Source organism: Mastigoproctus giganteus, chromosome 4, assembly GCF_048544385.1.
Source record: "Mastigoproctus giganteus isolate SK-2022 chromosome 4, ASM4854438v1, whole genome shotgun sequence".
In the NCBI taxonomy this organism is placed as follows: Eukaryota; Metazoa; Arthropoda; class Arachnida; order Uropygi; family Thelyphonidae; genus Mastigoproctus; species Mastigoproctus giganteus.
In genome coordinates, this window is record NC_143578.1 from 8,217,800 (window position 1) to 8,240,997 (window position 23,198).

The following is a 23,198-nucleotide window of genomic DNA, read 5'->3' on the forward strand; positions in this document are numbered from 1 at the left end:
GTGTCCGCCGTATACATCAAGCGGTGTTTCGTGCAGATGCGCACTCATGGGTAGCACTAAGGTACGTTCGTGTCAGACGGCACGTGGGATTTCTTCCATCTCCGCGTGTGTTCGCTGTATCGAGGACAGTACACTATCAAACCAGAGACTTGAAAGTGTGAGGGCCATGTCTGTGCAGTGTGATGTGTTTTGTCCATTGTTTGTCCGGCTTATGGGCCTCAACTTGGAGACTAGCCGGATGTATCACAAGTTGTTCTGGCAGGAATAGTTTTCTAAGTAAAAACCTCCTTTAGGAGTTGTGAAGAAATAAAGTAAAAACTCCGATCCATGGAAGTAGAAGGCCAGTTCTTATTGTCAGGTAAGTTCAGCCAGTAAAGTCCAATCAGGTAGTCCAGTCAGGTGAGTCCCATCGCAAATCATTCTGGTTCGGAATCAGTTCTTCTGGGAAAAAGACTTATCTAACAAGATGTCCCATCTAGGTACGTCCTGTCAGGTAAGTAGGTCTATTTTATAATTTTTATAACCGTGATAGGTGCGCAGAATACGCAAGTAATAGTTTCAATAGAATCCAAGAGCGTAGTCAAGTATCAGCATAAGTTTTTTTTCTCTTCTCCATTTTTTGAAGTTTAGGATACATTTTTAGATAAATACAAAAAGCCGATTGTACAGCTAACAAGGTAGTGGCCGTAATTTTTAAGAGTTTGTTGTAGATGGTGTAGGTGTACTTGCCAGCGGTCCGACAGTTGAAGAAGAAGCAGGAGATGGAGCAGCCAACATCTCTTTTCTTTTTGTGAATACTTCTAGTGCAAATCTTTGAAATATCTGAAAAGATTCTTCATTTTCCACGAAAATAGCTTCATTTCCCTCAGCAAAATTATTATGATAAGATTTTATTATTGATCTTTGGTCATTGTAGTTGGAGCAATGATAAATCACATGAGCCCAAGTTTCCTCGGACCAGCAGGAGCAAAGTTGTGAGTTAACAAGGCCGAATTGAAATAATTTTGAATTTAGGGATCCGTGACCAGTGATTAAATATGAAGAGTACAGACTAGGGCTGAACCATTTCTTAAAATCTGATATAAAATTTTGTGTCCCTGTTTTAGCCTGAGAGGTCCCAATGTGATGGACGAGATCCTCAAGGGCATCTTCGCAAGATTTTTTCCCTTCTTAAACTGGAACTGTCGGGGGGAATTTAGGTTGTTGTTTTCAAAGAGGTTTATAATTCTTAGAGCAAGTAGTCTTTCAAACGATTTTCCTAGATTTGCTAGCAACGAAATTGGGCTGTAAGCTATCGGATCTGAAGCCAGCTTTCCTGGTTTTTGTCTAATTTTGGTGAGTGCACTTTTCCATACATCTCGAAAGATTCCTTCCATTTGTGATATAAATTGATGAGTACTTCTGGCATTATTTCAAAAAGTTTTATTATGAATATGTTTTCAACTAAGTCGAGGCCCGGACATTTCTTGATTCTGATTTTGGAAATGGCTGATTTTAGTTCACGCATAGTAAAGAGTTCTGTGTGTTCAAGGGGTTGGTATGCACAGATGTTATTTCTAATGGAACAATTCTCAGGGGATTTCAGTGGATTGATCATCCTGTGGAAGAAGTATCGTGTGTGGAAGCAAGCACCGAGGACCTCTAGCGGTCGACCTTGAAATATAACATGTACCATGACCATGATATTTAAATATCAGCCGGTACGTTATATTTCAAGTTCGACCGCTAGAGGTCCTCGGTGCTTGTTTACACATTCGTCGTCGTCATCGTTGGAAAATATAAATTGGAAATAAAAGCAACAGACTATAGAAATAATAATGTAAATGTAAATAAATTTGTAAATAAAGTCCCGTCTGTAGGTTACAATACAGCGCAAGCTGGTATTGGATTTGGCTTTACTGCTGGTACTATTATTAGTGGTATTGTCATCCAAACTAAGAGTATACAAAGAATTCATGCTTACCATGGTCCCATCCTTAAATTGCTCGACGAAGTTTCTATACCGACTGGTCCCAACCTGAAGTTGCTCGACGAAGTCTCTATACCGATACAAGCAAGTTGCCTGAGTACTTGCTCAATATAAATTTCCAATTTATATTTTCTGACGACGACGACGGCATGCATAAACAAGAACCGAGGACCTCTAGCCGTGGACCTTGAAATATAACATGTACCATGTCCATGATGTTTAAATATCGGCCGGTAAGTTATATTTCAGCCGTTGAAGCTGCATTTGCCATTTCAATTTGTTGATGATCCAATTCTTCTTCTGAATAGTGTTCTTCAGATTGTTCCGTTGAATTGGTGGTTATGTCTGCATGTTCTTCAATTTCTTGCAAAGTAAGATAATTATCACTCACAGTTGAGAAAGATGGCACAGATAACGGTTCATTGATGTCTTCATCAAATGTGTTTTCTTCTCAATTATAGATTAAATTAAAGAATTATATTATTTGTTGAATTCTTCAATAGTACCTTGATCGGCTTTAGATATTTCTTCAAAAAAGTCAGTTTCGGTCAGAGGGTTTTCTCTGGCTTTTTTGAATTATTCGCTCGTATTCAACATCATGAGTTTGTGCTGTTTGTTCTGATCTATCTTTAACAGCATCAATTTTGATTTCACTACCGGGCCGACAGAGTCACTATTTGGTAAGGTGTAACCTTTACGATCGATTCGATCTTTTAAATTACTATACTGGACAGGTCCTTGGTGCCTGTCCAGTATAGTAATGACAGTGTCCTGCCAATTTAGTCTACATTGTTGCTAATGTCGGTATTGTAAACCTCAGTAGAGTGGATTTTATTTTTGCTGAAGGAGCATGTCTAATGGACCCCCGAGCAGTGGAAGTCAGTTATTTTTTCGGATGAGAATAAATTCAACCTGCATGGCTCTGATGAGAGACAAACGATTCGCCATAGACGTGGTGAAGAATACCATCCAGACTGTATGGTGTCTACATTGAAATTCCCAACCAGCCAAATGATATGGGGGTGCATTTCGTATCGCGGAGTAGGTCACCTGCAATTTATAAAAGGTTCCGTAAATGCCAATGGATACCTGGCTATATTGGAAGGCAAATTGCTGTCAACCATTAGAGACAACTTTAACCTGCCAAATAACTGCATCTTTCAGGGCGACTCTGCTCCTTGTCATTGCGCGAAAAGCGTAGGTAGGGACCTCTTTAGTTACTTTAGCTTCATTTATGCTTTAGAGATTCGACAGTGATGTATTAACATTTGCTACAGGTGAAATAATGGTTGGAAGAATGGTCCATTACAACTGTTAACTGGACAGGAACCAGCCCGAACCTGAATCCTATAGAGAACTGTTGCCATCGTGTGGAATCTGCAGTTGACACAAGGAAACCAAAGACCCTTCGTGAACTTCAGGAATTCGTGTTTTGAACCACGAACTATCAGTTGATTATCTTCAGAAATTGATCTTGTCAATTGGTCCTTGAGGTTGTCACAAACATTCTTTCAAACGCTGATGGAACTGACATTCGGGCGACATTTAAATCAAGTGGACCCAATTTCGGTGTGAAGTCCGGACGGTTTCGGACAGCCAAATCTTCTGCTTGCACCTTCACGATTGTGGGACTGTTAGTAATCCTGGGTATAACCTCCATGCACAAGCACACTGTGGGTGACCACCAAGGTGTGAATCAGTGTAAGCAGGGGTCGAGATTTAGCGCCCACACCACATGGAGGAATGCTGCCCCTCTACGTTACCTGGCAATGCTGGGTGGTAGATGACTCTCATCAACCGGTGCAATACCACCACTTTGCTTATTGGAGGCTTAAAGTGGTGGAACTCATGTTAAGTCTATAGAGCTAAGTCCCGGTCAAGCCTTCCCGACCTCTTTCATCATGCAGTATGACTGATAACTTTTGAGGTTATGATAAACATCATGGCCAGAATTCAATTTCCTTACATTTCGTGGGTACAGCTCTAAAACAGTGTTCGCACGCCGACCGCTACGTAGTGCACCGGACCGAACCTATTGGTAACTCTTTAGGAGGTTTCCGGATCAGTTAGTGTATAAACTTGCTACCTCTACTCTGCCAGATGGGGTCTGGAGGTATTCAGAGTAGTGTGTATCAGGGGGCATTGTTAAGGCCACGTTATGTCCAGGATCTGGATATATTCTTACCATGTGTACGCCATATCCAAAAATTGCATTACTTCATACATCACGTTCTCCCCCTCCTCTCTTTTTCATACTATTGAATACACCATGAATTCTCGAACTAAGCCGTGTACCGACTTACAGTGACGTTTCTGGTTATGGATTCCTATGCGATTCACATTCCTTTAGATGTTACCTACCTCCCCTAAACGTTTGTACGAATATTTTTCAGACACCCTGTATAATCCGACCTCTCTCTCTCTCTCGCTCTTTCTTCAAAACAAGTCCGAACACGTACTGCATCCAGCCAGCATCCTTTTATGTCCAACTTCAAAGTCATAGAACCAACTTTTCTTCTTTCTCATTTATTTCACCAATTTCATTTTTGGGAACATCCTCCGTTCACAAGTATTTCCTGAAAATTGAAATCTAATATCTTCTATCATTTTTCAACCTTCAACCCACGTAGTATTAAATACTATAGGTTTCAATACCTTTCTTGTTTATGGATTTAATTTTTAAAAATGCACTGAATGTCATACAAAGGTAACCTTCCAGGATTCTTGTCCGTTCTTAATTTCACACGAACACGTGCTGATGCCATCATCTCACTAGTTGGCTGGAAACAAAACCAGTTTTAATATTTAATGTAATTATTTTAGTAGCCCTTAATATGCTAAATTTGAAGAAGTTTTTCACACACGCAGCCATCATGTGTAGCGCTGCTGTCTAATCGAGGGATTAAAACTGAGATCGTTTCCATCCAAGACCGGGTGAAAAATACTTGTTTCAAACTCATCAGTGAAGCCAGGAATTTTTGACAACGTGGATCTGTTGGTCGGTCACAATTGAGTGTAGCATGAAATTTTCTCCTGGAATCTCCCGTTTTTTATCCAGCAAATAACAAATCGATTACAGAACACACGCAATTTACAGACATATAACATACAGCCAAAATGGCTTTAGCTGTAGATTCGCTGAAACGCTACAACAACAACAACAACAACCAGAGAAGCTTATCAGCCTGGTTTAACAAATACATATCTGAATTTCCTAAATGAGACCATTTTGAAGATTGCAATGTATTTCTTAACCGATAAGCGAGGTGGATCCAGCTATATTATAATAACGATCGTACATAACAGGAAATACTAATAGTTTTATTTACTTCATTACACAAGATGGCCCACATGCAGTTCCAAGATAACAGGAAGCAGGTACAAATCCCAAAAGGACAAGCGAGTATATTGCGGGATCTAATGCAGGAAATGAGATAATGAAATTTCTGAACTCTCCAAGGGGAACTAACGTTTCTTTTCCTCTTCACTATAGAATCAGTATATTGTCTGTAAGTCGATTTGCCTGGGTTATGGGCAAAAATCTCGATTTCCGGGTTAGAAAAAAAAAAAAAACTTCTGACACCGAATAACTCAGCCACGTTGTGAATCCACCCATAAAAATTAGAATAAGAAACTGCCCATAAGAATCCGATTCGTACCCAGGCTTTCTCAAAAAGAGTGTATGGTGAGGGTTATTTTGTCCACTTGCCACCTACCAGGGCATAGTGCGGTCGTTTAAAAATTAAATGTAACTCAGAGGATGAGTTGAGAAATGATTTGTAAAAGAGATGCGACAAGGTCTTGAATGTTCTCATTATTGTTCCGTAATAAACAACGTCACTGCCAATCTTCAAGGATATTCCAAATTTGGGGCTCGCGATTGACCCCTGGCAGCAATCACATGATAGATCTAATAAAAGATTAAGTTTTTTTGGGTTTTTTTTTTTTACCTTTATCCATTTGAAGAAGTAATTAACCTTCTTTGAAATAAATATGTAGATCTAATGAATTGAAACTACATTTATCTCTAATATATTCAACTCAAATAGAGCATCTTGGAAGACCTCTCCAGAGATAAATCCATACTGTAGTGCGGAAAACTTTCTGATTGCTTCAAGAAATACATTAATCGTACATACCATAAATGTTCCAAGAAGTGAAAGGATGGCTATTTGATCGTATGATTTTAGATCATTTATAGGTTTATCAGACTCTAACAAAATATTTAAAGCCCAAAATAAAAATGGGAGATTTCTTGTAGGAATGAGGTATTCGGACTTAATAGAATATTTAGACGAAACTATTTAATCAGTTTCTGAAAAACACAGTCAGCCAAATCGAATCCTAGCATTTATCCTTTTTTATTGGGTAAATAGCAGAGTATGACTGAGCAAACCTTAATGATAACGTTTGATTAGTTGGAACAGTTAAGCCTAAATAAATTAAAACCGCTTGAAACAGTCAAGGCAAGGATTATCCCAGGAAAAAATGGATCCAAAATCGACTGGGCTGAGAGATTCTGACTCATCGACTAATGATTCGGAATCTCTCAGCCCAGTGAGAGATTCTGACGCCTAATGGCAATGAATTTCTATTTCCTTCAGATCTTTGTAAAGTCTGAACGAGCTTCCGCCTTGTCATCAGACCTCTATTGGGTGATTGAAATGTTCATAATCACTTGATTAGGTGATATTGTTATGAGGAGTATATTTTCTTCTCCTAGATGAAAAGTAGAGATTGCATTATTATAGAACAGGTCATTACGATTCATTGATCAAAAATTTCTAAGACACGAAACGGTTTTCGAATTGAAAATTTGTGATCTGCATCTTGTTGTGGAATGGTCCAAGCACAGAGTATCCCATTAATAATCCGCTAAGAAGGAAGAATTGTTTTTAACCAGCAAGCCAGAAGAACTGGTTCAGAATTATTATCTTCAATAAGATTACTGATTCCCAGTGGGAATGATACGAGATCTTGAGTCCAATAAGTCTTCAATATTCGGAAATATTTAGTATATTCAAATCTGTCCAAGTATGATTCAGAATACAATGTTTTGCAACACACTTGTGCTTTGGCTTTCTCGAATTTTGGTGAATCTTCTTTATTCAGCATAATAAACACGCATATCCAGTGTAGGTACACGTAGGAACCACTTGCTTACAAGAGATGGACGGCCACATGAGAAACAGCAAGACCATTTTAAAATACTGTAAACGATGGATCTTATCTAAAGTCCAGCCAATGAGTACCTTGTCCATAGAACTCTTAATGGGGCAACTGCCTGCAGAAACACCCAGTACACAATTTGTAGAAATTTTAGATCGGATTTTGGCTTGAATTAAAAAATAGTTCTAGGTCTACGTTTTTATGAAAGATGTCAGAATATTTTAAGTTTTCATAATAAAAATCATCCAAAATCCCATTTTGCCGGCTATTGTCTATATTAAAGAATAATAACGTTCTCCTAGTTCTTTGGGACACATACGAAATACTGAGTTAAAAATCTGGAGGCAATTAACATATTGACTCTTTGAAATGGCTTCATAATTGTTCCCATTAATGTCACCACCTACTGTTTTACGTCTTTTCTGGTTGATTTTTGTGTCTTTAAGCATAATTAAATATCGTTGTCTCCTTTAACGAAGAGTTTTAGATGGAAATGTAGAATAATGACCAGGAAGGAGAATAAAAATTTCTGTAGGGTTAAAATTTGTGAAGAAGAAGCTTTGGAATCCTTGATCACATTAATATAAGGCATTTGCCAAGAGAGAGAGAGAGGCAAAGAAGAAGAAGATTTTTTATTTCCTGCACACGTACGTTTTATTCAAGATATTTCACAGATTTAAGAATTGTTCTACGTATTGACTCTTTGAATCTAAGCCAAATAGTAAAACTTCCATCCTATGCTGAAACATCACTGACTAACACGGATCTTTAATTAGTAATGTTTTCTTCACTATCTGAAAGAAACAGAAAAATCAACAAAGCTTCTCTGATTGTCTGGGAAGAATCCCCATTAGGGCAGCTCAAGATCACAAGCCATAACCTTTGGCTTGGTTTCAATGATGGATAATCGCAACGCTAATACTAATCCTAACACTGATAATGTAAACTCAAGTCGATAGCCAATTTGAAGGCAATACCAGCAGCAGAAAAGTCAACTGCTAATCTATTGATATCCTCTTTTGAAAAATCATAAGTTTTCATTATATGCTCCCACACCACTCTTCATTGAACCGTTAGAGATTTTGTCTGACTTATTGAAAATCCAAAGTCCTTGAAAAACGCATCATGATCAAATACAGCAATTAAACAAAGAAAACTGTAGCCCCCTTATGCAAGACAAGACCAATAATAATGTCCTCTGATATTGGAGTTATTATAAAATATGAATGTGTGTGGTAAGCCAGAGGAAACTACGCCTATTGAGAGAAAATATCGCGTCATAGACGCAGTGGTGTTTATGACGTCATATTTTGCGTCACAGACAGAATTACGTCTATTACTTTAATGTGTGGTGATCCAATTAGAAGAGTGCAACGCAATTCAAGGTTCCCAAAATGGTGCAATTTCCTGCATAACGAAAACCTCAACAGCTCATAAAATGTAGCACGCCTTGTTCGTTAGAAATAGTTGTCTCACAGTTAAACCCTGGCTCGTGGTGCTTGTAGAATCAAACGGAAATATATTCTCTTCGGATCTCCATGAAACGACCAATGCAATCCCACTTCGTCCTAGCGTTAGCCTTTCTCTGGGGATGTTGCTGTCAAGAAGACATCCGGAGGTACCTGGATAACCTAAGGCCTGGCAGAGACCACCCACTGGTGTTCTCTGCTAGGAGAGACCACCAATTGGCAGTGAAAAGCAGATTATGCCTTGCTTGCGGTAAGTGGAATTTGTTAATTTGTTCACAATTCCATATGGGGTTTCAAACGCTTGTGGCCAGACATAATTATATCCATATACGCTGTTTTGGAACCAATTATTTGATTTTTTCTGAAGCAATTAAGTCTACGAAGCGTTACTCAAACTTCTAACGCCCCATGGATTTAATTGTTACCCTTAAAATTTCTGATCGGAAAATGTTTTGGAGGGGGTACAGTGGGAGGGGGCAAACCTGATTTTTTTATATATATAAACCGATAATCATCTCCTTATACTTAATTAGTACATTATGACCTTGATTCCTGTTGCACCAATAAAATAAGCAAAAAAAAATGTTATTTAATAAAAAAAGTTAATATATAGACTTCACTGATAACCATTTAACCTATTAGCAGACAACACGCGGCTAAATAGCTACGGCATGGTGTCTTGTTGGATGAGTGGGGGGAGGGGCTTAAATCATACAGTGAAAGAGGCCTATACTTAATACTAGAACATACATACAAAGAACGGTTAATATACAAAAGAGCTTTCGGCTGAGTAGACACAGGGGGTGCAATCATGTTTGTGGCAGTGACGTATGGTGGTGACGTGGACAACGTTTGTCTATGGACAGAATTACTTCTTCTGTGATGGGGTTAACTTGACAACTACTGTTCCTGTTCAAGGAGGTATCCGAGCATTTTATGTTTAAAGATTTTAACCAGATGCGCCGTAGGTAATGGTGGGACCTGTCCACAACCACGACATCGCGGTGCGGGTCAATGTCGTGGTGGGTTGTCCAGACATGCTCGGCAATAGCTGAGTGCTCCACATCTGCCAAACGGATCGCCCTTTTATGTTCTGAGAGACGTTTCTTGAGCCGACGTCCAGTCTCTCCAAAGTAGCAGCTCGTGCAGTCACGGCAAGAGATGCGAGAGACCAAACCGCTCTGCAGAAGGGTGGGGACAGGTGTTTTCACGTTGGAAATGAGAGAACGAAGTTTCCTGCCTGGCAGTTGGATGCACTTTATCCCATGTGATTTTAGGATTCTACCGATCCGTTGCGACAGGTTGGGGTAGTATGGGATAAATGCCCTCGTGGATGACTCACCATTGTTGACGTTACTGTTGGTCGCCACGTTGTCGCGTGCCTGTAGGTCACACCTGTCAAGGATGTCGATGGGATTCTTCCAAAGTACCCACCGATCACTGACATCGCCTTAGGGGTGGAAACATGTTTATCACGCCTGCCAGAAGATGTGGCCAACGCAAGCCAGTTAAAGACTGCATCAGTTATACACCATGCTCGCCCCGTCTCTTCAAACCTCAGCCGTATGCAGATTTCTACCCTCAAGGCACTAAAACGGGATTCGTCCATCGTCATTCTACCGGCGGACAAAGGCCGTCGTACGATTGTAATGAACCGCGCTGATTACGTGGGGAAAGCCTTACTGCTTTTGCGAGACACTTCCGTCTGCAAACCCTTAACCGTTAACCCCCAGCAGAGCATTGGAACGATGGGAGTCAGAGGTTAATATCCTCATCAATAGTTGGCTCAAACAGGGGAAGATAACAGAGTCAACCCGTAATCGCCTCCGGGTGTCAGACCCACGGTTTTACGGCCTGCCGAAGGTACACAAAGAAGACACACCACTAAGACCAATTGTATCTTGCTGTGGATCACCGACTTACGAGTTGTCTAAGTTTGTCTCGAGGCTTCTTTCTCCTCTAGTTGGCAAGACCACCTACACCTTCTCCAACAGTATTGAGTTCATAGAAAGGATCCGCACTATATCCATCTCACAAGATCAAGTCATGGCATCGTTCGATGTAATATCACTCTTTACCTCCATCCCAGTGGAACTTGCCATCTCTTGTGCAAAACAACTCTTGGACAATGATGAAACCCTTAGCGACAGAACCAGACTAACACCTGATGACATTTCCACCGCCCTCAGACTGTGCTTAACAGGGGGTGCAATCATGTTTAGCGACTCAATTTACCAGCAGGTGCATGGCACAGCCATGGGTTCCCCTGTCAGTTCGGTCACGGCAAACATCGTGATGGATGAGTTAGAGGGACGTGCGTTTACAGACGCACCAGATCACATCGCCTTTGGTGTCGCTATGTACACGATGTGTTCGTAGTTATCCCTAGAGACTCAGGTCAGCGAATCCTAACCCACCTCAACTCACTATCGCCCTTCATAAAATTCACGGTTGAGCTGGAGTCGAACCATACCATACCTAGATACCCTCGTCCGGCGCGAAGACACATGCTTGAAGACGACAGTTTATCGTAAACCTATGTGTGCTGGTCAATTTACCAATTTCCGGTCAGCACACACGCGGAGCCACCTCCTCTCCACTGCCCGAACCTTGCTGACTCGCGCCTGGACACACTCTAGCTCCGCAGGTGAAAGACGCACAGAGATCACCAGGGTCAAAGTGGACCTTGCGAGGTGTGGCTATCCCATCGACATCCTTGACTGGTGTGACCTACAGGCACGCGACAACGTGACGACCAACAGTAAAGTCAACAGTGGTGAGTCATTCACGAGGGCATTTATCCCATACTACCCCAACCTGTCGCAACGGATCGGTAGAATTCTAAAATCACATGGAATAAATTGCATACAACTGCCAGGCAGGAAACTACGTTCTCTCATTTCCAACGTGAAAACACCTGTCCCCTCCCTTCTGCAGAGCGGTTTGGTCTCTCGCATCTCTTGCCGTGACTGCACTAGCTGCTACTTTGAAGAGACTGGACCTCGGCTCGAGAAACGCCTCTCAGAGCATAAAAGGGCGATCCGTTTGGCAGATGTGGAGCACTCAGCTATTGCCGAGCATGTCTGGACAACCCACCACGACACTGACCCACACCGCGATGTCGTGGTTGTGGACAGGTCCCACCATTACCTACGGCGCATCTGGTTGGAATCGTTAAACATAAAATGCTCGGATACCTCTTTGAACAGTAACAGTGGTTTTTTTTGTCAAGTTAACCCCATCACAGAAGCAATAATTCTGTCCATAGACAAACGCTGGCCGCATCACCACCATACGTCACAGCCACAAACTTCAACCTCAAACAATTAGCCACTCGCCTCGCGCACCAACTTGGCAGTGCACATCTCCATTCTAAGTGTCATTTAATATATTTTTCTATTCAACTGAAGAAGGCTGTCTACTCAGCCGAAAGCTCTTTTGTATATTAACCATTCTTTGTATGTATGTTCTAGTATTAAACCGCTCTGAGGAATTATAATTTTTCATTTCAATAAATCATACAAATCACTTAATGGGTGTCCAATGTTCCCTTTCGCCACAGGTACAGTTAGTCATCATCAGCCCTAAGTAATTTAATTTAGCCTTTAGAGAACCGTGACTTTGGTGGATTTGGGCTAACCATTTCCACCTGTGGCAGAAACCTTATGGTAACCAGACCTCTGGTTTCCTGCTTCCAATTTGTTTGCCATAGCTCATGGAGCTTTGTGATTATTTTCTTTCTTTCAGCCTTAACGGTGTTGGCTGTGTCCAGGGCTATCTGCAGAAATTCTGTTGGTATGCCCTTTTCTATAATACAAGCCTTTTTAGGCTACTTCCAAATAAAGTGAACAACAGCCAACACCCACCTGCAGCGCTGGTGTGCCCACAGTGCAGCATGCTCTGGTAATAATGAGAAGTATTGTCCTTTGTATTGATTTTAGTTTATTCCTGTTTCTTGTATAGATTCTAGTTTATTCCTGTGTCTGACCATGACCGATCGAGTGAACCACGCACTGGCCCCCATAAATTGTAACAGGTAGGAACACTGCACGGTATATGATTGCCAGGGTCTTTCTTTTGAGCCTCTAGTGAGCTCTACTGATCCTGGCTGGATCAAAAGTTAAATTTGATGCCATTTTGATTATAGTTGTATTAATTTTGATTTGTGGGCGTCTTCTTATGTCCAAAGTTCCTTTTAGATGTATTTGTTTGGATTTGTCAGGCGACAAAAAAAAAATAAAATAAATAATAATAAAAAAAATTATATAAATATACAGATATATATTTATTTTTCTTCAAATTCTTTCTTTTCATTCAATTTTGTATTCAAATATTCATAATTTTAAAAGTCGTCCTGGACAACAAAACCGATTAATAAATCGATGAAAAAATCCTTCATCTATTTATTACAATATACATATTGAAATTGTAATTTTATTGAAATTCAGAAATATAACGTTCTTTTCTGTTTCAGAAGGAATAGTTGATAACAATATCGAAGGCTGCGTTGTGGTCGAAACTGCATTTCCGGTAGGTATGAACTTAACACCAAGCTTACAATTTTGTTAATAATAACGACTTTCTCTCCTCTAAATTGAAATATTTTGATAATATGAAAGGTATTTTCATACAAAGTAGTCGTTGCTCCAATTATATTAATACTCATCTGTCTTCCACCTTCTATGCCTTCATGAGTAACACAATTAACGTGATCACCGTCTTCTCCACATCGGGTGCGTAATATTTGAGATCGAATCCCTTCAATGGCACGAACAATTTTTATGGGCCGTTTCAACAAAGTGGCTGAGTTAATCGATTTCAGGCGATTTCATGGCCCTCTCGGAAACTGGTTTTTTGTCCAGCAAAACTGAAAATCAACAACAAAACAGACGCAATTTACAGACAGCATATACGAAGCAATATGGTCTTACACGCTAATGCTCTGGCTTCTGGGTCTGGGTCTGTATCTAACTGTAAAAAATACCTCATTCATGTATGAATGAAGATAAAAAGTAGTTATCAGTGCCAGCAATCTCACGAAGATCATCAACAGTTTAACCGTTGATACAAAGTGGAAAAATGTGTTTCATCCCCTTTCTTCTACTGTTTATATAAGAAAATATGCCTTTGCTATTTTTCTTTGCATCCTTTGTCAAATATTTCTCATAATCTACCTTAGCACCTGAGCATCAATCATGACTTGATTACAAACAAATTTATACAAAATGTATCTATCAGAGGCTTCTGTATCACTTGATAATTTATATGCATTCCATGCATTTTTCTTCTCTACCGTGACTCTCATTACTTCCTCTGATATTCATTTAGGTCTAACCACGAAGAGTATTTCTTAATTGGTATGAAAAGCCTAGTAGCTTCTATGATTAATTCCTTCAATACTTCCGATTATTAGTTGATACCACTGTACAGGATTTCAAAACTGTGCGGCATGAATAAAAACTGTTCAAGAATCGCTTTCACCTCTGTTTGCGCTATTCTTAATCTTTTAGTAAGTGTATCGCCGACCGGGCTAGCAAGGTGGGTAAAGTGCCTGCTTGGCAACCCAAAGGTAGCGGGTTCGAATCCCGCCTCGGGCTTGGATCAAAGTACTGCAAAAACTTTGGGAGGTTCACTATAACCACAGAAGCTGATGCGCCAACAACTACCAAAAAATAAAAGTACGGGTATCTTCCAAATCTTGCAGTTTTCCGACCCATCTAACACTGCCTCGATAGCATCAGCAAATATTCTTGGCCCCTTTCTATTTCTATTTCTCTCCTGTTAAGAAGCACAGAATGCGTTGAGAACAATTCTATCCCCATGAGCTTTCCACGATTTATCCAAAGCCGACTTGATTGACAAGGTCCTATCATATAATCCCTCATATCGTGCCTGGGCAGAATTGGAGACGCATTAAAATACAACACTAATTGGCCACTTTCCATCGACATTGTCCCGTACTTGTTAAGAAAGTCAGCCAATCTCCTACTCTTAATGTTATTGGTGTCAACTACAACATCACCTTTTGTGACGATAAAAGATTAGCATTAGTAGAGGCATTTGATGCAAGAAAGCAAGCTTATGCAGCATCAGCCATTAAAAAAAAAAAAAAAAGATAAAACACTCCCATTTCATCCCTCATTTCGTTCGAAATACCTGTCCAGCTGAACCTTAAATTTATTTAGGCTATCAACTTCCACAATAAGGGATGGAAGTCTGTTCCACCAACCAATTACCCGCTGGCTAAAGGCAAATTTCCGCACATCTATCCTACATCTGTCTTTCCTCAATTTCAATTTATACCCACTCAAATGATTATTCTGAACAAGAGGAGGAATTCCATCAGTATTCAGCATGCTCAAACCATTGAAGGCTTTATACACCTCTATCAGATCACCTCGCTGGTGCCTAGTCTCCAGACACTGTAATTTGCAAAACTTCGTAAGAGTAACTCTTTGTTCCATTCACTAATCTTGTTGCCCTTCTCTGTACTCGTTCCAGCAGCTCAACATCCTTTTTGCAATGAGGCCTCCAGACCTGTATACAGTATTCAAGGTGTGACCTAACCAGTGCCTTATACAAGGGGATAATAACCTCCTTATCCCTGCTAGAAAAATTCCTGTATATCATTGACAAGACACCTTGAGCTACTCTTGCAGCCCGTCTGCACTGCTCAGAAAACTTTATATCTGCCTGCATAATTAATCCGGCATCCTTTTCGTTCTCTACCACTGTCAGCGTAGTACCACAGAGTTGATACGTTACGCTTGGGTTACTGTTTTCTATGTGTAGTACTTTACATTTGTCGATGTTAAACTCCATTTGCCACCTCTCAGCCCATCTGCTCAACCTTTCCAGATCCTGTTGCAGCAGCATAGCATCAGTAGTGTCCTTAACAACCCTGCCAACCTTTGTATCGTCTGCAAACTTGAACATTAAGCATGATATACCATCATCAATATCATTTATAAATACAGAAAACAATAAAGGACCCAATACTGAACCCTGAGGGACTCCACAATAACATTAGTCCACGATGAGCAGTGTCCATTGATTACCACTCTCTGTCTTCTCCCCCTCAACCACCCCTTTATCCATAGCAGCAATTTGCCACCAATGCCACACTGCTCCAATCTGTGCAGCAGTCTTCCATGTGCAACAGTATCAAAAGCCTTTCTAAGATCCAAGTATATAATATCAAAGCTATTCCCTGCATCCAGTTCTTTTGTGACTGCATCATAGTATCCAATCAAATTGGTCAGGCAAGACTTCCCCTTAACAAAACCATGCTGTGTCTGAGCTATAACTGAAGTCTTGTCTAGATGATCCTGCAGTGCTTCTTTAACCAGTGCCTCCATTACTTTTCCTGGAACAGAAGTTAAACTAACAGGTCTATAATTACTTATGTCGCCCTTTGATCCTCCTTTGTGAATTGGGGTCACATTTTCACATCTCCAGTCTATGGGTACCTCCCCTGAGTCCAAAGAAGCTCTCATAATTATGGCTAGGGGTTTGCTTACTTCCTTTGCTGTCTCCTTTAATATAACTGGATAGATCCCGCCCACCCCGGGTGCCTTTTTTATGTTTATCTTCAACAATTTCTCCTCCACTTTCCTCTCAGTTATTACAAAATCATGAATCTCATTACCAGAGTTTATTTCACTTCTAGCATTTCCCTCCCTGATTAACTCCTCACGCGGGAATGTAGATGCAAAATACTAGTTTAGTTTGTTAGTCACTCTAACAGGATCATCAACTGTTGAACCATTAATATCCAGTGAACCAATCTCATTCAACCCTTTCCTTCTAGTGTTTATATAAAAAAGAACTCTGCTGTTTTTCCTTTCATTCTTTGCCAAAGATTTCTCGTAATCTGCTTTTGCCTCTCTAACCTCGTTTATGACTTGGATACAGACCAGCTAATATCTATCATAGGCTTCTGTGTCATGTGTTAATTTGTAAGTATCCCATGCATTTTTATTCTCTGCCATGTGTCTCATTAGTTCATCTGACATCCATTTTGGCCTAAACCTTGAACAATATTTCTTAGTTGGTATGTAAAGCCTAGTAGCTTCCAAGATAAGTTCTTTGAATGCTTCCCATTTTGAATTTGCTGTTGGTAACATCATCAGTTGGTCCCACTGTATAGAATTTAAATACTGTCTCAGTCCATCGTAGTCGCCTTTACGGAAGCAATAACCCTTCCCTTTCCCCCTAATGGTAGTTACCTCTTTGAGTAAATCCCACTTCAGCACACTGTGATCACTGCCACCTAGTGGTTCATTTATCTGCAGATTCTTAATGCATGAAGAATCACTGCTGATAATCAAATCAAGAGTATTGCTCCCTCTAGTTGCCTCCCGAACATGCTGATGTAGAAAACAATCATCCAATAAATCCACAAAAGCCTTGCTAGTGTGTGAGTGACCAACCCACAAATTCCAGTCAATATCTGGGAAATTAAAATCCCCCATTATAAGACTCTCTGATTTACTGGCCCACTCTATTTTCCTGTACAGTATCTTATTATACTCATCATTATACTAATTTTTTATTTTTTATTTTTTATCATTGTTTTATTCTTTTTTTTTTTTTTTACCCTTTCTCGTACCATGCGGCTATTACTAATACTAATACTAATGAATAAGAGTCATTAGGCCTATAGCACACTCCTACTCTCAATTTCGATCTCCCAATGCTTATGTCACACCAAACTGACTCAACACTGCACTGTCCAGCAATTTCGACTGGCTTCACTTCCTTGGATTTTGTGTGTTTTTTAACTAATAACATAACCACCCAACAATATTTGCATTTGATGCTTTGAGCAATACCTCAAATTCATGAAATTTATTTTCCAAACTCCTAGCATTGGTGTATAGGCAAGTATATATACCTGCACCTGTTTCTATTCTTAGCTACCCTAACACAACCCATGTGTTTACTTGTACCGCAATGACTCCCAGCAGTCTCTGAAATATCCTGCATCTTGTTTTCCAGGTTGCTGCTCATTCCAATAGAAGCAGTGCAAGAATCACTTCCACCTCTGCCAGTGGCTGCTGTTAATCGATTAGTCCTTGTATCCCCCCAAGCTAGCAGTTTTCCGACCCACCTAACACTGCCTCGAGAGCATCAGCAAATATTCTTGCACCCTTTGTATTTAAGTGCATCTCATCTCTGTAGAAGCAGTTTTTCCTGTTAACAAGTACAGACCGGGCTGAAAAAAACTACCCCTTGAGCCTTGCACGATCTTTCCAGGGCCGAAATGATCGACAAGGCTCTCATCATGTACTCCCTCCTATCGTTTATGGGCAGATATCTGTTCATTAACTTTTGCCCATTGCACAAATCTTTTTTGCACAATATACTTTCCATTGGAGATTACTGCTGTTTTTCCTGATGCAGTAGTAAGGACTCTGGTCTTCAATTGGGCAGCGGAGAGCTTGATGGGTTTCCCATTTTAATCGCTTCGAGTGATCATCCTCCCTTTTTTTTTTCAAGCTCTCATATACACCAATCAGAATGCTCAGTTAACCCAATTTCATCGTACTGTTTGCACTGAACAGCACAAAGACATGTCTTGTTCCAAATGGACCGCAAACATCGCGCAAGTAGTACATTTCATTATGGAGTGATTCGTAGAGGAATGGTTCCTTCAATTCTTCCCCGAGCCACAGAATTTTCACTGTTTATTTTCTTAATAAATTGAGCTTCTGTAGCCATATTTAAATAATATCAAAAGATGATGTAGTTCTTTCGAAGGGTTTGACAAGTACTTCATCTGAGATTAGTAGAGAAAGTGAATAAATTATTGTTCAGATATTGGGCTTCATATCTGATGGCAAAGCTTATTTTGAAGTGAAAGAAATATCTGCGACTTTTAAAGCTGTTTCATATTCTTTTACACCCAAGTTGGCGTTCCAGACCCGTCATCTTTGGAATATTTAATAGTTTTGATTCATATCGATAAATTTCCAAGCTATTTGCACGATTATAATCCAAAATAAAAAATATTTCCTACAAAAAATTTTAAAAATGTATAAATTAGTATAAAATACGAATGACTTAAATTTTAAACGAGGCTTTTCAATTAATAATTTAGGGTTGAAATTCGAAGCATATATTTTAGTATAGATCTAATAAATTCAGCCATCGATCATATGAATAATTTATTACTTATATTAATATATTCTGGACTCAAGAGGCCCATTAATGGAGTACCTTGGCGATTTTATTTCTTTGGCAGTATAATCGTCGCGCTTTCACCGATTGCTACAGAGAAAATGTAAACTCTACCACCGAAGATGCCGATGTCGTCAAAGATCTATGCCAAAATATTCTTGATGGAATCGAACAACATAAAGAAATCGTGGTAAGGAATCGAACTCTTAAGTGCTGTTGAACTTGATTTTAACAAATAAACAACCGCTGTTTTACATTTGTTTTATTAATTGTGATATTTTTATGCAAATTATTCGATGAAAACAAATAGGACTCCATTTTTTTAAAAAATTTTAATAATTAAAACAAAATGGCCGTTTTTATCTATAGCCGGAAAAAGAAATCAGAATCTCCTTTCTGGAGGACACCGCTGCGAACAATCCGATTAATTCTTTTTCTATGCAGTGGCATCTTCAGCGTCCTTCCCACACCGGGTGGAAAAGGCCCAGGTTCGAATTCCTTCATTGACGCGTGGAACGTTTGTGGGATTTCTTCATTTCGTGACTACGTTACTCAATCTGAGGCGTAGATAGCAAGGTTTTTCTACGGAAACTCCGGTTTTTGGTCGAACAAAACAGGCAAATCACAGCTACAGCATACGTAATTCACCAACGTAATACACCTAGGTAGTTGAACTTATTTAGTGTGAAATTTGTATAAAGAATATTACGAAAACAACCTTAAGAATACTAAGAAGAAGAATGGGATAACTTAGGTGTATGACAGTTTCACATATGCAAATAATCTTCAGCCTTCAAGGCTTACATATGTGAATGGTACTGAGCAATCTATTTGTTGGAGATAGCATCAGCAACATTGGCCGTTAGTGATTCTGGAAACAGTTCACTTTGTATAGAAATGACGTTGCATGAGGCTGTTGGAAAACCGTTGTACAGCGATGGATCAGAATTCTTACCATCTGAGCAGGGCCCTCGTGGTCATGTTCTTCGTCCTATGGAACAAATTGTCCCCGTATACGAGTGGTGAGGGGGCGAAGGTGCAGAGATACATCTGCCTTGAATGACCCTGGTTCCATCAACCGACTACTAAATACAGTGCCAGTTCTTGAATCTCTCTGCGTTGTTAACTTCAACCGAGTGGTTGCACCAGAGTCTAAGCAGAAAATTTGTTTGTTTATGATTGTCTCTTTATACTGGAAGACACTGTCATCTTGAGATCGAATCTAAATTGTAATTACCATTACATCCCACGTCCACACAAATGTACCAAGGCTGGTCCAAATGATAGTATCACATTGCAGATTTTAAAATAAAATATTATTCTTAATAATTAAATAAAACAGAACTGGAACTGTGCAGTAGTATTTGCACGGTTCCACTTTATATTTTGCTAAGAATAAACTAATATGTATTTATTTAAAGCAACTGCTGCAATTAATTTTATTTTCAGAATGTATTGGACGCTTTCTACTGCGCAATGAAACGGAAATCACAACTGTACCGTTTCATAAACGACTTAAGTGATGAAATAATGGTAAGATTACTTTTCTTGATTTTCCAGTCATTACTTAAAAAGATGGCGGTAGAATCTTGTTATGGTAGACTTACTGGGAGCAAAAACATGACAGAATAGTTATTATTAATAATTGTGATAAACTATAGTAACGAAAAAATAGATTATGGTATCGGTAGGATACGATAAGGATACTGCTCTATGTTGCAGTATCCTTGTCGTACACAAAAAGAAAATCTGGGCCAACCACATCCCTAAAAAGTCACACATAAGGTTCGAGGATCTCTTCTCAGTACTTCTGCGCAGTTATGGTATCCCCCACCCCAACAAAAACATCAAGATGGTTGCGGCCATTGATCAGTGCCGTATTCCTTGTCTCCAGAGAAAATGACGTGTAGAAGATTTTTATAGGCTAAAATGGAATTCATCAGAGAAGAGAACTGTACTTCATTTGTCAAGGCTTCAAGTCACATGCTCAGGTAATCAGTTTGGACGAGATCTGGGGTGGTTTGGGATTAATGGGATACAAACTACTGGCTTCCTTGTGTAGAGTGCACTTCAACTAAACCTTCTTAACACAGTCTGCTTGAAAATGTTTTCACCTGTGGCTATGCAACATCAAGAGAAAGTTGATGACAGGATACGATAGGGTCCCGTTTTGCTGTCAGAGCCAAATAGCTGTCTGTTCTGGTTTATGAAGCTCTCCATTACCAAGAAATACCATAGAGGCTCTACAAACCAAGCACACAGTAGCACAGTAGCAGTCTCAGTGCTTAGACACACAACATCCATAATTATACATTCTGAATAAAGCAAGACAATTTGAAGGCTCCATAGAGATCATTATCTGCAAGCGGAAAAGAAATCTTGAATTCATTTAAACCTGAAGCGTAAAATTAAACAAAGATGGAGCCATTAGCTCAACTACATTTTCTCACAGGTATACTAATGATAAGCATAAAATATTTCGATTCGGTTTCTTGCCACACTGAGAAAAATAATTCAGGAACAAAACAAGACTAATACTAGTATTTGTATTAGTAGTGGAAAATGATGCAAGAAAGCTAGCTTATAAAGCATCACCCAAAAAGATTCTTCCCACATCGCCTGTCCTTCCCTTGGAATAATTTGTTTGGTTCTGCCTTCAATTCATTCAAACTGCCCATTTTCACAACAACAGATGGAAGTTTCTTCCAAAAAACAACTACCCGCTTGTCGAAGGCAAATTACCCCACATCTCTGCTGCAACCCCCTTCTCCAATTTGAATCTATGCCCCCTCATGTGTAGTCTGAGCCAGAGCAAGAATCCGATCAGCACTGAACTTGCTCTATGTTCAAAATCTTATGTGCATACTCTAAAGAACTGCTAAAATTTTCTGAACTAAAACCTTCCTTGGTAAGACCACCCTTTTATTCTGTTCGTATTAGGAGTTTCCTTTCAGAGATTCTGGATAATTCCAGGTACATTTACCTTGTAATTAATTCTAAAAATCGTCAGGTTAGATTGGTGGTTTTTTTTTTTAGTACGGTGACAATGCGTTTCTTCTTTCAAGGCAGTCCGATGTTTGAAGATGGTGATGGGACAGTCTGTTGATCCCGCCAAATGATTTGCTTAAGATTTTCTCTTGATGCAGGAAAAGAATTGTTAAGAGAAAAAGTGTGCGTCTGTCAGTAGGCGCTTCAGACTATTTTGGGAGAACAACAAATGCATTTTAAAGCAACCAAAATAATCCCATTCTGATCCTTCATCTAGAATTTCGAGTGACCACTTGACTCAAGAGTTTATCTAACATCCATTTAGGTCTAAGCCTTGAACTTATTATCAGAGTGATGGGATCTAGAATATTCACAGAAATCTCGTAACGATTAATAAGTGTTTCTCCTGTGTTTTTTGTACAGAAAAATCCAAGGATTTTTGACCGTAATTCTCTGGACTTGTTCCGAGAGTGGACACACTGTTCTTCAGTAGCGGAGCTAGAGATGGAGCTATTTTAAAAAGATTCCTGTGGACCTCGAGATCTATTCAAGGAAATGGTGGATTTCCAGTTGCACAGAAGAGGAAGTTTCCTCAGTATAAATATACTTCTCAGAAAAGGTCTTGACTGATCACGAAAGTCGCCTGCAAATGATATCAATGTTTATCATGACGAAAACTTTGAATTTGATTCTTGGAAAAAGTAAAACTGAGACAAAAGAATTAACGGTTAATTTAGTAGAACAAGACTTCCCAATTTAACTGAGACAATAATTTCCTTTTCAGAACATTTTGCATATAATGTGCATACCTTATGTTTATTCCAAAAGTTTTTTCTTCCTTTATATATATTTAATTCTATATTATACGCTTATTCTTGGATAAGTTTTAATTGAATCAAATACCAGCAGCATCAACCGGAACATCGAAAAACATTAAACATTATCCTTCGGAACCGCATAAAATTGAAAAATCGCTTTTTTAGACAAGTAAATTAATATTGTATTTGTATTTAATAAACCTTGAAAATTGCTTTATGAAACAACTTTGCATTTTATTGGAATAAGTGGAATTTTTTAAGATTTTTTTATCGAATTCACTGTTTCGTTTTCTTTTCCAGAAATGTGTTCCAGGTGACTATGAAGGACTTTGCCCGGAAATGAATTGCGAATTGTGAGTATTAATTAATTTGAAATAATATTATTTCACTTTGATTAATATTTTTGAAATAATCTTATACCAAATAAAATGTGTCAAAAGTAGACCGACATTAATTTTGTCATACATTAATCGTTCCCTTATTGAAGTTTCTATTGGCTTGGCGCTCATAAGCAGTACAGTGATTACAATTACTAACCTCCAGCAGCTCTAGGGAATGGTTGGGCCTCAGTATCTTTATTGCGACAGCAATTTTTATTTGATT

The 23,198-nt window shown here is 39.3% G+C and overlaps 1 protein-coding gene across 1 annotated transcript; it reads left to right on the forward strand.

The window, feature by feature from the left end:
• Positions 1–327: 327 nt before the first annotated feature.
• On the forward strand, positions 328–22,952 carry LOC150086367 (uncharacterized). The gene is made up of 5 exons (XM_090371289.1): positions 328–358; positions 13,082–13,137; positions 18,854–18,979; positions 20,239–20,322; positions 22,896–22,952. Exons 1-5 carry the CDS (start codon positions 328–330, stop codon positions 22,950–22,952), a joined length of 354 nt encoding a protein of 117 aa, XP_090227415.1.
• The last annotated feature ends 246 nt before the right edge of the window (positions 22,953–23,198 follow it).

Coding starts and splice junctions, on each gene's coding strand:
- LOC150086367 (XM_090371289.1), top strand. CDS start 328: ATGGAAGTAGAAGGCCAGTTCTTATTGTCAG. Junction 359..13,081: donor AGGCCAGTTCTTATTGTCAG/GTAAGTTCAGCC, acceptor TTTCTGTTTCAG/AAGGAATAGTTGATAACAAT. Junction 18,980..20,238: donor AACAACATAAAGAAATCGTG/GTAAGGAATCGA, acceptor TTTTATTTTCAG/AATGTATTGGACGCTTTCTA.